The 12,487-nt window shown below is 38.2% G+C and overlaps 2 protein-coding genes across 3 annotated transcripts; both read left to right on the forward strand.

Annotated features, from left to right (window-relative positions):
- Window positions 1–4,542: 4,542 nt before the first annotated feature.
- On the forward strand, window positions 4,543–6,218 carry LOC122036778 (GDSL esterase/lipase APG-like). Its single transcript, XM_042596184.1, has 5 exons — window positions 4,543–4,830; window positions 4,927–5,057; window positions 5,136–5,369; window positions 5,443–5,698; window positions 5,923–6,218. The coding sequence occupies exons 1-5, from the start codon at window positions 4,587–4,589 to the stop codon at window positions 6,117–6,119; spliced, it is 1,062 nt and encodes a 353-aa protein (XP_042452118.1). The 5' UTR covers window positions 4,543–4,586; the 3' UTR covers window positions 6,120–6,218.
- A 614-nt stretch (window positions 6,219–6,832) lies between these two features.
- On the forward strand, window positions 6,833–11,910 carry LOC122036775 (protein CHUP1, chloroplastic-like). 2 transcript variants are annotated; one of them, XM_042596179.1, is made up of 4 exons: window positions 6,833–7,180; window positions 7,306–7,379; window positions 7,482–8,171; window positions 10,918–11,910. In XM_042596179.1, the coding sequence occupies exons 1-4, from the start codon at window positions 6,982–6,984 to the stop codon at window positions 11,749–11,751; spliced, it is 1,797 nt and encodes a 598-aa protein (XP_042452113.1). In that variant the 5' UTR covers window positions 6,833–6,981; the 3' UTR covers window positions 11,752–11,910. The 2 variants fall into 2 exon arrangements, with proteins under 2 accessions (XP_042452113.1, XP_042452114.1); XM_042596180.1 differs by having other exon boundaries at window positions 7,309–7,379.
- The last annotated feature ends 577 nt before the right edge of the window (window positions 11,911–12,487 follow it).

Below are 12,487 nucleotides of genomic sequence, written 5' to 3' on the forward strand. Positions count from 1 at the left end.
GAATGATTCGTCACTTACATTTGGTACGCCGATATCGAGTGGGAGTGTGGTTCATATTATTCATCTATTTGATTGTATTAATGAAACGGTATTATAAGGGAAATGATTCAACTAATGGAGTCAATATGTTTCATCTGATTTGCTAACTACTGGCTCATTTAACTAGACTTGATCTTGGTTCGGAATTGATAGTTCAATGGTTCTGTAAGATGTTACGGTTTAGAATATTAATTTGGTGTAGTCTAATTGGTAAATATTCATGGTTCTCAACTAGGAGATTTCGGTTCGAATTTTGGAAAACACTATAATTTTTTTTTTTACAAATATTCATTAAAAAATAAAATAAAATAATCAACTGATTCTGATTAATTCGACCATTGAATCGTAACCGGCTCTATTTAACAGGTAATTGGTCTGTTGACCTAGATTATGAATATAGTTCGGGTCTAATCTGAGATCAGATCATATTTAACTGTCTCCAACTTATTTAATCTATTTAATTATTCAACATCATTATTATTAGACCGCCTAAATGAATCGGACAATAAATTTTATGTTCGATCAACTTATTAATATTCATAAAATATAAAAATTATAAATAATTAAATAAATTTAAATTGAGCGTTTAAACTAAATTTAAATAAATTTAAGCTCATATAAAAATCAAGTTGAAGTTGAATAATTATTTCAACAATTTAATTCTCAACTTGACTTAATTATCTTGTAAATAAATTTAAACATCATAAAAGTTAATTTGATTCAGACTTGTTTACTGTCCTAATCCTTTCAACATTGTAAAGTTTGAATTAATGTCTATTTTCTTTAAGGAAGTTAGATCAAATATCACATCACACTTCGTCGACCATGGACATTTATAAGATGACGTTGATTGACGCTGTGACTGACCGACTCACCATAGCATGCGACCGAAGGTGCGGTCCGCATTCCTATACTTTTTTGGAAGAGAGTAAATGCAGGAGACTTCCTCCAACAACAGTAGTATATGGAGCATTCTATATTAGTTGGAAATCAATCCCGAACTTTATCTGTGATAAGACTCGTTCTGAATCAATTCGTGGGAGCAACAGACAGACTCACCATAGCGTTAGATATACAGATCTCAATTAATAAATGGGGTATGCCACGTTGCCACAGGTCTATTAATATAAATTATTGGATTTGAGAGGAGTTATTTTCAGTGTGATTTTAAAAGTTTATGATACAATCATTAATTTTAGAAGTTTATATAAATTTATTAATATGTGTAAAGTGTCAATTTTCTCTGTGTAATAAAAATAAAGCAAATAAACAGAATTATTATTCTTCTTCTTTTTGATTTGCTTTCGTTAGTAGTTATAGCAATACATTTCTTATTCATGTTATTTTTTGTAAAACAAATGAATGGGCATCTTGATTTATTCGTAATATTCCTAGTACATTATAGAAAAATCATCTTCTCTTCTTTTTTTTTTTGCATTTTTGAAAGTTTTGTGATATTCAATGATATAAATGATTAATAAGGTATAATTTATATTATTTGTAGAAAATACTATCTTTAAGGTATATATATATATATATATATATATGACTTTGTAGGATGTGTTCTCAAATCATGACAACTAATGAATTTCGACACTTAACCAGATGCTGGTCCGTATATTAAGACCTTCACGTGCAGTGTTGGGTACTTGGGTAGCATTCATTCTCAAGAAGTCAAGATTAATTTGACCTTTTGTGCTTGGTTAATTTTTTTCTTTAAAAATTAAATGTCCCAACTGACAACTACTCTAGGTGTATACGGATTTTCACAATTAATGCACATTTAGAAATTGACTTTTAAAAATATTCATCCTATTTAATATTTAAATTTTAATTTCCTTATTAGTCCTTGCTGTATGATAGGGTTGTAAATAAAAATAGTAATTTTGATGTTCGACTTTATAAAAATTTATTTATATTTATTCATCAATTAAATATATAAATAATTTATTGAATTAAATGAAATATTTAGTTTGTTAATGTTCATTTCATAAAAATTATGAACGGTTAATAAAAGTATATGAACTATATTTATGATTCAGGCATTAGGGTGAGATTTAGTGAGAGCAGATCTTCTGGTCCACAAATTATGGATTAGAAGATGGTCCATTATATGAGGACCCTTGATTTGAATGGACTCTATTTTTAAATAGGTAGGATCCATGAGTTATTACCCAATTTCAAGGATTCATTCCCTTATTTGTATTCCTATTCCTATAATCCAAACATTAACAATGAGAATCAATGATTCTCATTTCCATTCCCCACTCCTATTACCCTAAATCAAACTCCCCCTTAGTTTGTTAATGTTCATTGCATAAAAATTATGAACGGTTAATAAAAGTATATGAACTATATTTATGATTCAGGCATTAGGGTGAGATTTAGTGGGTTTAATAAAAAGATTAGTGGTTGTACTTCTTTGATTGCACTATTAAGAAATATTTGCCATTAAAGAAGTACAATTCAGCATATTAAATAGGACCTTGACTCGAGCCCAAGAGAATTACGAATCCAATCTAATATTTATCAATACAATTTTTATCACCTCCACGTAAGGATGTAAACGTGTTATGTCCGTCGTAAGTTATTCGGATCTCGATTTAAAAAAGAAAATTATTCGAGTTCATTTGATTAAATTAATGAGTCAAGCTCGAGTTTGATTTCAAACTCGAAAATATTATCGAGCCGAGCTCGAACTTAATAATTTGATTCATGAGCCTATGAACATGTTCGTTTAGAGACTTGCGAATGCACAGACATATTCGTTAAAAGACTCATATGAGTTGAGTTTGAACTAAGCTCGTTTAATTTTAAACAAACCATTTTCAAACTGAGTTCGAACTAAACTCGATCGTTTAACTTTTAAACAAGCAATTTTCGAGCCGAGCTCGAGCCGTTTGTGAACTATTTAATTTCATTATGAACCGATTTCGTGCTTAAGAATTAAAGTTTGAATCGAATTCGAACCAAGCTCGAGCTTAGATAAAACGTATTGAGCTCAAGCTCGAGTCTCTTACTGTTCGGCTGGGCTCGATTCGATTACGCCCCTATCCTCATAGATTAACACATTTAGTTCATAAAAGGATGTTACTGTCAATAGATTTGGAATCAATTCCTAATGACTATAGAATGTCTTGCTGGTTGCCATAACTCCTCTTTGCATGTGTTGTTGTTGGTGGGCATGGGCAAAATCCCTCATGATTTATCTCCCTTCTAAACAGCGGAAACCTATTGAGATAACAGTTTTACTTTTTACTGTCAATCAACAAAACTTTTATCGTCTCCACGGGTTGGCGTAGTTAGAACCTTTATGAGTATTTACTCTAATAGGTCTTGGGGTATGATGCGGTGATAAGGGGGGCCCGCCCGGTACGAGTCAACTGCCCAGGTAGAGGCCAAAGTCAAGGTGATCAACGTCAGTGTGTCAAAGGGCTCGTTTACGGAGCCGAGCAGAAGTCGACTACAATGGTCAATCAGACCAGATAATGCTCGATCGGCAACAGACCTGTCCGGGCTGACCGCCTGTCTAACTCGAAACAATATGGTAAGATCGCTAGACGCTCAGTATGGAGCGACAGAACACCAAGGAGACCGGAGCGCTTGTCTGATCGGGAGGCGACAGTCTACTATACCCAATCGCTGCAAAGGAGAACAACCAAAGCCGACTGAGCGGAGGACTCCCCAGCCGAGCGACTACCCCGCTCGACCGATCAGCAGAATCGTTGACCTATCTCGGGATATCCTTTTGGGAGATAGTGTCGTCGACATGGGGTGTGGTCAACAGGCGAATCATATGACGACAAATCAGAGGACGTGCCTATGACCAATTGGAGAACGTGTCCATGACCATGTGTCCAGAACCAATTGGAGAATGTGTTCGCGACCAATAGGAGAACGTGCACACACCTCAAAAAGCGTGCACGTAGCCCACCAGGGCATTATATAAAGAGGAGTCCTTATACCGCGGAGGTACGCATTATTCACTATTTGCCCTTATGTTACAGTTGTTCTGTCTTCTTCTTGCCGGCGACTAACTTAAACGTCGGAGGCTCAACGCCAAGGGCCCTTTCCCTGACTTAACACTGACATTTCTTGTGTTGCAGAGTGGAGCAGGGTTCACATCTAATTAACGCAACAACCACATCCTCAGCTTGTCATCTCCACGATTTTCGAACATGATTAGGGTCAATTTCATAAAATATTTTTTACCTACTTGTATTTTATCGTGGATGGATGATATTGAATTTTAAATAATTAAATAAATTTAAATTAGGAGTTTGATATAATTCAAACGAATTAATAAGTGTAAACCAAACTCAACCAGGTTCAATCTCGAAAAATAAAATTCAACTGAAATTGGAACACTTGTTTAAACGATTTAGTTTTAAATTCGACTTACCTTTATCTTGATCGATTATTTTATTAAATAAATTTAAACTCCTCTATTTAGTTTAGGCCCTAAATCACTCAATTCTCATCTCAATCCTTATATAAGCCTGCACTGTCCTGTCGGAGTGAAAAAGGGAGGAGCAAATATTGAACGAATGGATACGTGGACCTTGGCCAGGGCCGCAGCCTTATCCCTTTTCGTTCTCCAGTTCGTCGGCGGCGTCGCGCAGCCTCTCGTGCCGGCGATATTCGCTTTCGGTGACTCGGCAGTGGACGTGGGCAACAATGACTATCTCACGGCCGCTTTCAGATCAGATTATCCTCCTTATGGAAAGGACTTCCCGAGCCATCAGGCGACAGGAAGGTTCTGCAATGGAAAACTCGCCACCGACTTCACCGGTAGCCGCTAGCTAGCTAACTAGCCAGCTAGGTTTTGCACATTCATCTCAGTTTTCAATTCTGTCTCTGACACTCAATCGACTTCTGTCGTTGCAGCTGATACATTGGGATTCACCAGCTACGCGCCGCCTTATCTCAGTCCCCAGGCATCAGGAAGCAACCTGCTCATCGGCGCCAACTTCGCATCGGCGGGCTCCGGTTTCTACGACGGGACCTCCGACGCTTTTGTGGGCAAAAATCTCTCGATCGATCATCTTCGCCAAAAACAGAGCCACCGCTGACCTTTCTCTGTGTCGATATTGCAGAACGCGATCAGGTTGTCTCAGCAATTGAAGTACTTCCGGGAGTACCGGTCGAAGCTGGCCGCGGTGGCCGGCGACCAGACGTCCTCCTCCATAATCTCCGGCGCTCTCTACTTGCTGAGCACCGGGACCGCCGATTTCGTCCAGAACTACTACTCCAATCCCGCCCTCTCCGAGACTCTCTCGCCGGCGCAGTTCTCCTCCCTCCTCGTCGGCAGCTACGCGATCTTTATCAGGGTCGGAAACTAATTAATTAATCGATTAGAGATAGAGATATATGCATCTATAAAACGGCTGCCGCATCGTGCAGGATCTGTACGGATTAGGAGCTCGCCGGATTGGGGTGACCAACCTGGCGCCGCTGGGCTGCCTGCCGGCGACCATTACTCTGTTCGGCAGCGGAAGCGATGGGTGCGTCAGCCACCTCAACGAGGCCACGCTGGAATTCAACCGGCAGATCAACGCGTCGACGGCGTCGCTGGCGAGGCAGCTCCCCGGTCTCAAAATCGTCGTCTTCGATCTCTATCGGCCACTGTATGACCTCGTCACCAAGCCCGCCGACTTTGGTAACGACGCTCGATCTGCGAGTTTGACTTCATTCTAAACCTCGATGACTCCGTCAACGTTGACTTTTACCTAAGTGAAAAAAACTGACCTACTTTTTTGAAACCGTGGTTGGCGCCCACAAGGATGACTAAATAATAAATTAAGCACTTTACTCTATATAATTTGATAAATTGTAAATTCGTTTTGCACACGAAGATAACACTTGTATGAATTGATCAACTAGGGTTCTTCGAGGCAAGGAAAGCGTGCTGCACCACTGGAACTGTGAAGACGTCGAGATACTTGTGCATTCCTCACTCAACCGGAATGTGTTCAAATGCAACTGGATACGTGTTTTGGGACACGGTGCATCCGACCGACGCGGCTAACCAAGTGATCTCTGACTCCTTCCTTAGCCAAGGGGGTGACCTTATTTTTTAGCTAAAAAGTGTGAATATATGTGCATAGTCATAAGGTTTGTGTGTTGTAAGTAGCTTAATTATTGGTATGAGTGTGTTACATTTGATTTGATTTGTTCGATTTCGATTTCAATCAGTTGAAATAATGAAATAGTTATTTCTTATCAATTTTTTTCAATTGCCAATTGCCGCTTCGAACGTGCATGCTGCTCGAAGTATGATTCTTGCTTTTTAATTGAGATTGATCTCTTACTTACTACCTGTTCAAAGGCACCGACCAACAAATAATACTCTCCAAACTTCTACTCCTTTGTCTTTTCCAAAGAAAAAGATTGAAAGAAAAAGAGGATAAAAACTGATTAAATAGGCTTTTTGTTTGAATTGAGATTACGAAATTCACTTAATTCGATTCATAAATTAATCGAATTAATTTAAAATCAATTTAATATTAATTAATCGAATTAAATCAAAATTTTATTAAAATTGAATTAACTGAATTAATTATTTCAATTAAACTGAATTAATTAAATTTATTTAAAATAATAATAATAAAGATTTATATAAAATTAATATTAAATTAATCAAATTAACCAAATGTTGATCCTAATTGAGACCTCTGTTTTGTTCATATTCGATGAGAGATTTTGCGTTCTTTTCCTATTCCCGTATAAGACACGTGGGTGGGCCCTGGGCCTAGCAAGCAGTGGGAAGGCGAGGAAATGCCACCAAAAATGTAGGTCGAGGACGGTTGTACTGCGATCGCAAGTTCAAATCCGTCAAGATCAAGAGGTGGAGTTGACTGGGGGAGTGGAATCGAAGTGGAGGAGATGGTCGCAGAGGGGTCGCCTTTCTCTTCCTCCTCTCTTTGAGGGGAGAGCAGCTGGATGCCTGATCGAGCGGGGCCATCTTGGAGTTCGGCGACGGGCGAAGCGTCGCCGGGTGGCCGTCGGAGAGGTGATAGGGATCTGAAGAATGTGGTCGTCAAGATCGGCATCGCCATTATGATTTCGTTCTGTGGATTCGCTTTCTCCCGGTTTCGGGTCCGCTTCCGCCGCTCGCCTTCTCCTCGAGCCTCGTCCTCAGGTTTCATCTGTAGATTTATGTTTATCTAAAGATCCGTTTCTTCTTACTAGTTGGGGTTAGGAATTGGAGAGGATTTGCAAAATTAGCGACCAAAAAGTTGGTTTTGACTGCATTGCATTCCTCAGCAGCTGGTGCAGGTACGGAACTTTGCGGGGAGGACAGCCGGGGTTGCCTTGAAGATGACTGTCGTAACCTCAAGGTTGGTGATTTTTGAAAGCTTTTAAGATCTCGTTTACCTAATTGTCGATTGGTTTTGTGTAATTTATCCTGTTTATATATGTGTGTGATCCTTTATTTGAAGATATCCACTGACATCCCTAGCGCCACTGAAGTCATGGTGGGATTGTCTCCTACCAGTACTAGCACAGATGAAGGAGAGTGCTTCCTGTTGCCCGAGTTTAATGATTTCGTGAAACAAGAATTTGAAGTGGCCACTGAGAAATTGGAAATCACGCTGATCACAAATCTTAGGGAGATGGTTTTGTCTCTCCAGGAGAGGGAGAGGAATCTTGAGCTTCAATTGTTAGATTATCATGTAGTGAAAGAGCAAGGAGCCGCTGTTCAAGAGCTTGAGAATCGGTTGAAGATCAATGCAACGGAGGCCAAGATGTACATGTTAAAGATTTACTCTTTGCAGGCTGAGAACCAGAAGTTGCGAGCTCAAGTGGAAGAGTACTCAAGTGTGATGAAAGAGCTCGAGGCTGCAAGAACTGAGATGAAACTTCTGGAGCATAATTTGAAGATTGATCAGGATCAAGCAAAAGAGGCATTGGCCGTCCTTCTCCAAAAGATCTGTTTTTTGAAACAAATGGGGCAGAAGAATGCAGATGCTGCTGCACTGGTCGAAAGGAAGTTGAATAGGTTGTACAATCTGGAAGGTGAGACTATGGAACTCAGGATGATCAATTCTAGGTTGTCAAATGAGATTTTGAACCTGAAAAGGGAGTTAGAGTCTACACAAACAATTGCATCTCCAGTTGAGACTGTAATGGTATGTTGTAGTACTTCCACTAAATGATACTTCGATAAGTTTGATTATTGGTGTTTCTATTTGTAATTTTTCATCTTTAATAATAGTATATATAGGTAGAAGGGAATTATGTATAGGTAGAGATAACTACCTAGCATACTAAACAATGATGGCGATCCTCTTTTGTAGTGAGCATTATTTGTCCAAAGTGTTCCCCTTCAATTCTCTCTATGGTGCTTGGCGAAACTCATCCGCATGAGAAACATCATCGTTGTCATTGTCACCTAAGTTCAGATTCCTTTCTCTGAAAGTGAGCAGTGCACAAGTTCTTTCTTTGGTTTATCTTAGCATGCAATTTATTTCATTGGCAGCATCTTCTCTGGTCTCCACCATTGTCGCCAGCCAAGTCTGAATTGTTGCCCATTGTCTTCCTTGTGATTCAGAGGAAACCAAGCAAAGCCTCGTTCCTCTGTTAAGCGACTCCTAAGTTGGGTTCTTCTCCCATGGGTTGTATCCCAATGACCCAATACCCAACAACCAATCCAGTTTGGCTACTACCTAGTCTACCATAGCAGCGTAGATCAAGACCTAACCTGTAGCATTCCAGCCCATACTTTTCTAGGGCTGGCCAACAACAATTTTCAACCCAATTAACTTCATACCAGTAATAGAATTTTATAAAAGGGGAATAAAAATATTGGATTCCATCTCCACTCTGTCAACTTAGTTTAACTTCAGTTATTGTCAATACTTCATCCCAGCTGATTGCCTCATCTGCTCATATTATCTCTGATGTCTGTGCATCCTGTACTTTTGGTTTGTCCCCTTTTGAGACTCAGGTGCCATTGAACATATGATAGTCAGTGATAGCCAATGAGTCTCACTTATCAGTTAAACACATTGAAGATGGCTACTTATCACTTATGTTATATATAACTTCTGTATTATATTCTTGAATTTCCATTGAACATATTTTCTATTAGTAAAATTATTAGATCATTGAATTGTTCTGTCATCTTTGATGCTACTTCTATTTTTATTCATGATTTGAAGATGGTATCAGATACGAGTTTATTGAGCTGACCAGTTTGATAAACCTCTATTGTCTTCATCTCTTATGGCTACACTTACATTTTCAGATTCATGGATGTGCTGATCATCTCCTAAGGCACCTCCCTTGCGGGTATATAGAGGATGCCCACTGCATGGAAACACTTCGATACCTGTCTGAGACTCTCCCGCTCTCTAGTTGCTAAATGTCATCCTAAATCTCCTTTTTGTTGGGTTATCCCCGTTACTTTTCTCAAAAGTACTTGTAAATATTTACTCTTCTATCCACTTTCTCATTTTATATAATCTCCACTCTAATTGGCGAAAATGCTTTGGCCAACCTCTTCCTCTCACTAGCTGCTATCTTCTATTGGCTTTGACATCAAAAATGTTTTCCTTCATGGTGATATTTTGAAGGAGGCCTCCATGGAGGTTTCTGCCATAGTGATCTTTCTTAGGAGGCCTATATCGATAATTTATCGCTCAAAAGTGAAACTAGTTTGGCGGGTAAGCTGAATCTATACAAACTCAAGCAGTTTTCGAGAGCTTAGTTTTGAAAAAATCTCTGTAGTATGGCATGATCAATAATATTATAGTTTTAACTCATTTTATAGTTTAGAAGATTTATTCTTTTATTGTCTATATGGATGATATTGTTATTACTAGTGATGACTCCATCGAGATTACAAAATTGAAAGGCTACCTTTATCAATATTTCCAAATTAAAGACTGGGTTAACTAAGGACTTCATTAGTATAGAGGTTGCTGGCTTAAAAGAGGTTATCTATATCACAACGCAAGTTTATATCAGATATGCTTAAGAAAGCTAGCATACTAAGGATTCAACCTGTAGGTATTCTCATTGATCCTAGTGTCATATTATTACCAGTACACAAGGAAGCCACTAACTGATTCAGGGATATATTGTAGGGTGGTAGGAAAATTTAAACTATCTCAAAGTCACTAGAGTGTCATCAACAAGTTTTCAAGACATTCATGTCATGACCATTGGAAAGCAACTTCAAAGATCCTATCTGACTTAAAAGGTGCACTAGGGAAGGGATTTTAATTTTGTGATCATGGTCATTGTGGTATGTCTCCGATACAAATTGGGCAGGCGTTCCCCTATTGTACAGATAGACAATTTACATTTGATTATTGTGTTTTTTAAGGAGATGATGCTCTTTCTGGATAATCAAGAAGCAAATAATAGTTGCAAGTTCAAATGCAAATGCAAATATAGGTCAGAGCCCTAGTAACATCCAAATTCATTTGGGTTAAGCATCTAATATCCGAGGTGGAATAATCCTCTGAAGCACCAATAAAACTTTAATATGACAAGGCTGCAATATAGCCTAGTAGATTTGCTAATCAATTGTTAAGAAAATCTAGAGTATATATATCTGTAACAAGTTAACTTTCTACAGTATATTTAAGGGGAGTCTTATGAATAAATATATAAGATATGGGAGATCTACTTGTAAGCTTGTAAGAGGGATTGTGTGTGGAAGAATTCCTCTCAACAATTAGTTTACTTTGTCAAACTGTCGCTAGCTTGGCAGCTTTTGGGAAAGCATATGACGTTCATGTCATTATTGATGAATTTTGTAGGATTTTATGTATCAAAATTCCAATATAATTAAGGACACTGTTTTTTCTCCTTTTAATTTAGTCTAAGTGAATGGAAACAGGTGAACTTATATTAATTTTTTGGCAGGAGGAAGCATTGGAGGAAGTCAATCACTTGAGGAAGGTGAATGAAAAATTGATGATGGAGATAGAACAGCTACAAACAGATAGGTGTACTGATGTTGAGGAGCTGGTGTATCTTAAGTGGATTAATGCATGCTTAAGATATGAGCTGAGGAACTATCAGCCAGTTACAGGAAAAACTGTTGCAAGAGATCTTAGCAGGAGCTTGAGTCCCATGTCAGAAGAGAAGGTCAAACAGCTCATACTGGAATACTCCAACTTGGGATCTGATGAGAGAGGTTTAAATATTCTTGAAACTGATTCTGAGTTTTCTTCTTCTTCACAAACATCTACTGAAGAACCAGAAGATAGATCAATTGATGCCTCATCTTCAACAAGATATAGGACCTCAAGAAAAGCGAAGTTTATCAGCAAACTTAAGAAGATAATGCTGGGAAAAGGCAACTGGATCAGCAGAATTTCAGCAATAGATAAAACAAGCTTTGCAAATTCAGAAAGCAGAGGATCTTTCTCCACTTGTTCTTTGGATGATGTAATGCGAACAGATTCATACGATAGCGTATCGTTTATGAAAGATGAAACTGCCGCTGTAAATTTACTAGCAGAATTGGATGCACGGACAACTGAAAGCAAGCATGGTAAAGATCCTACCCGTCAAATTAACTCTAGGCTCTCTCTTGACTTGCAAAGCATACAGAAGCTCGATCTGGAAGAATCAAGAGAGGAAAAAGATACCAGCATCCATGAGAAAGCTGAATTAAAGAAATTTGCATATGCTTTGAGAGATGCGAGAGGGATGCCCAAATTGAAGAGAAGATCATCATCCTGTAGATACTAATGCCTTACTTTTGATCAGGTTACTTTAGTTACGCTCTCATACAGGAACCAACGAACTAAATTTTGTAAATTTTTTTCTTTCCACATGATGGACAAAATATGATAAATGTAATGCAGTTTTCATGCGAAAGTTGAGAACACGACTTCTATTGTTCATACATTTACTTCTGTCACTCGGTTCTGAACTTGCACTCTCCGCTTGATATTTTATGGTTGTAAAGGTGGACTCAGTCCAATGGTTCAGAAATTGTAAGTCAATCTATGAGCGTTCTCAAGGCTAGTAGGATGCCCACTTCTTTTGTTCTTGGATAATTCTTTCAACAAATCTAAATGTCTCCCTTCTTTTCAATTCCTAAATGGAGTCATGACAAACACTGGTTAAGCAGCATCAAATATCATTCAAAAGCAGCAGAGTAAAAGATAAGCTGATTTCCTCTGAATTAAGGCCTCAAGGATACCAAATTAAGATAGTGAATAATTGACTATGAATTTGCATTCGTATAGATACAAAGAGAGAAGTATTTCTTGAATCTGAACCATCACATACTATGGCAGTACTAATCACAAAAGAAATAAGTTTTATGGTAGGATTTGACAACATGTTTGTTTTGACTTTGTTCACGGAGTCAATGTCCCTCGTATGCGAAGTATCACTTGCTGACTTAGATTTAACTGATATTTCAGTGGAAAGAACTGATGGTCTTAACTAGGAGTTAGCTGAATAAGAAATTTATAGT

Source organism: Zingiber officinale, unplaced genomic scaffold (assembly GCF_018446385.1).
Source record: "Zingiber officinale cultivar Zhangliang unplaced genomic scaffold, Zo_v1.1 ctg207, whole genome shotgun sequence".
NCBI classification, from domain to species: domain Eukaryota; kingdom Viridiplantae; phylum Streptophyta; class Magnoliopsida; order Zingiberales; family Zingiberaceae; genus Zingiber; species Zingiber officinale.

Bases quoted from the DNA above. Each gene is read 5' to 3' on its own strand.
- LOC122036778 (XM_042596184.1), top strand. From the start codon at position 4,587: ATGGATACGTGGACCTTGGCCAGGGCCGCAGCCTTATCCCTTTTCGTT. The intron at 4,831-4,926 runs GTAGCCGCTAGC...CTGTCGTTGCAG, and splicing joins ACTCGCCACCGACTTCACCG to CTGATACATTGGGATTCACC. The intron at 5,699-5,922 runs GTAACGACGCTC...TTGATCAACTAG, and splicing joins CACCAAGCCCGCCGACTTTG to GGTTCTTCGAGGCAAGGAAA.
- LOC122036775 (XM_042596179.1), top strand. From the start codon at position 6,982: ATGCCTGATCGAGCGGGGCCATCTTGGAGTTCGGCGACGGGCGAAGCG. The intron at 7,181-7,305 runs GTTTCATCTGTA...TGCATTCCTCAG, and splicing joins TCCTCGAGCCTCGTCCTCAG to CAGCTGGTGCAGGTACGGAA. The intron at 7,380-7,481 runs GTTGGTGATTTT...CTTTATTTGAAG, and splicing joins ATGACTGTCGTAACCTCAAG to ATATCCACTGACATCCCTAG.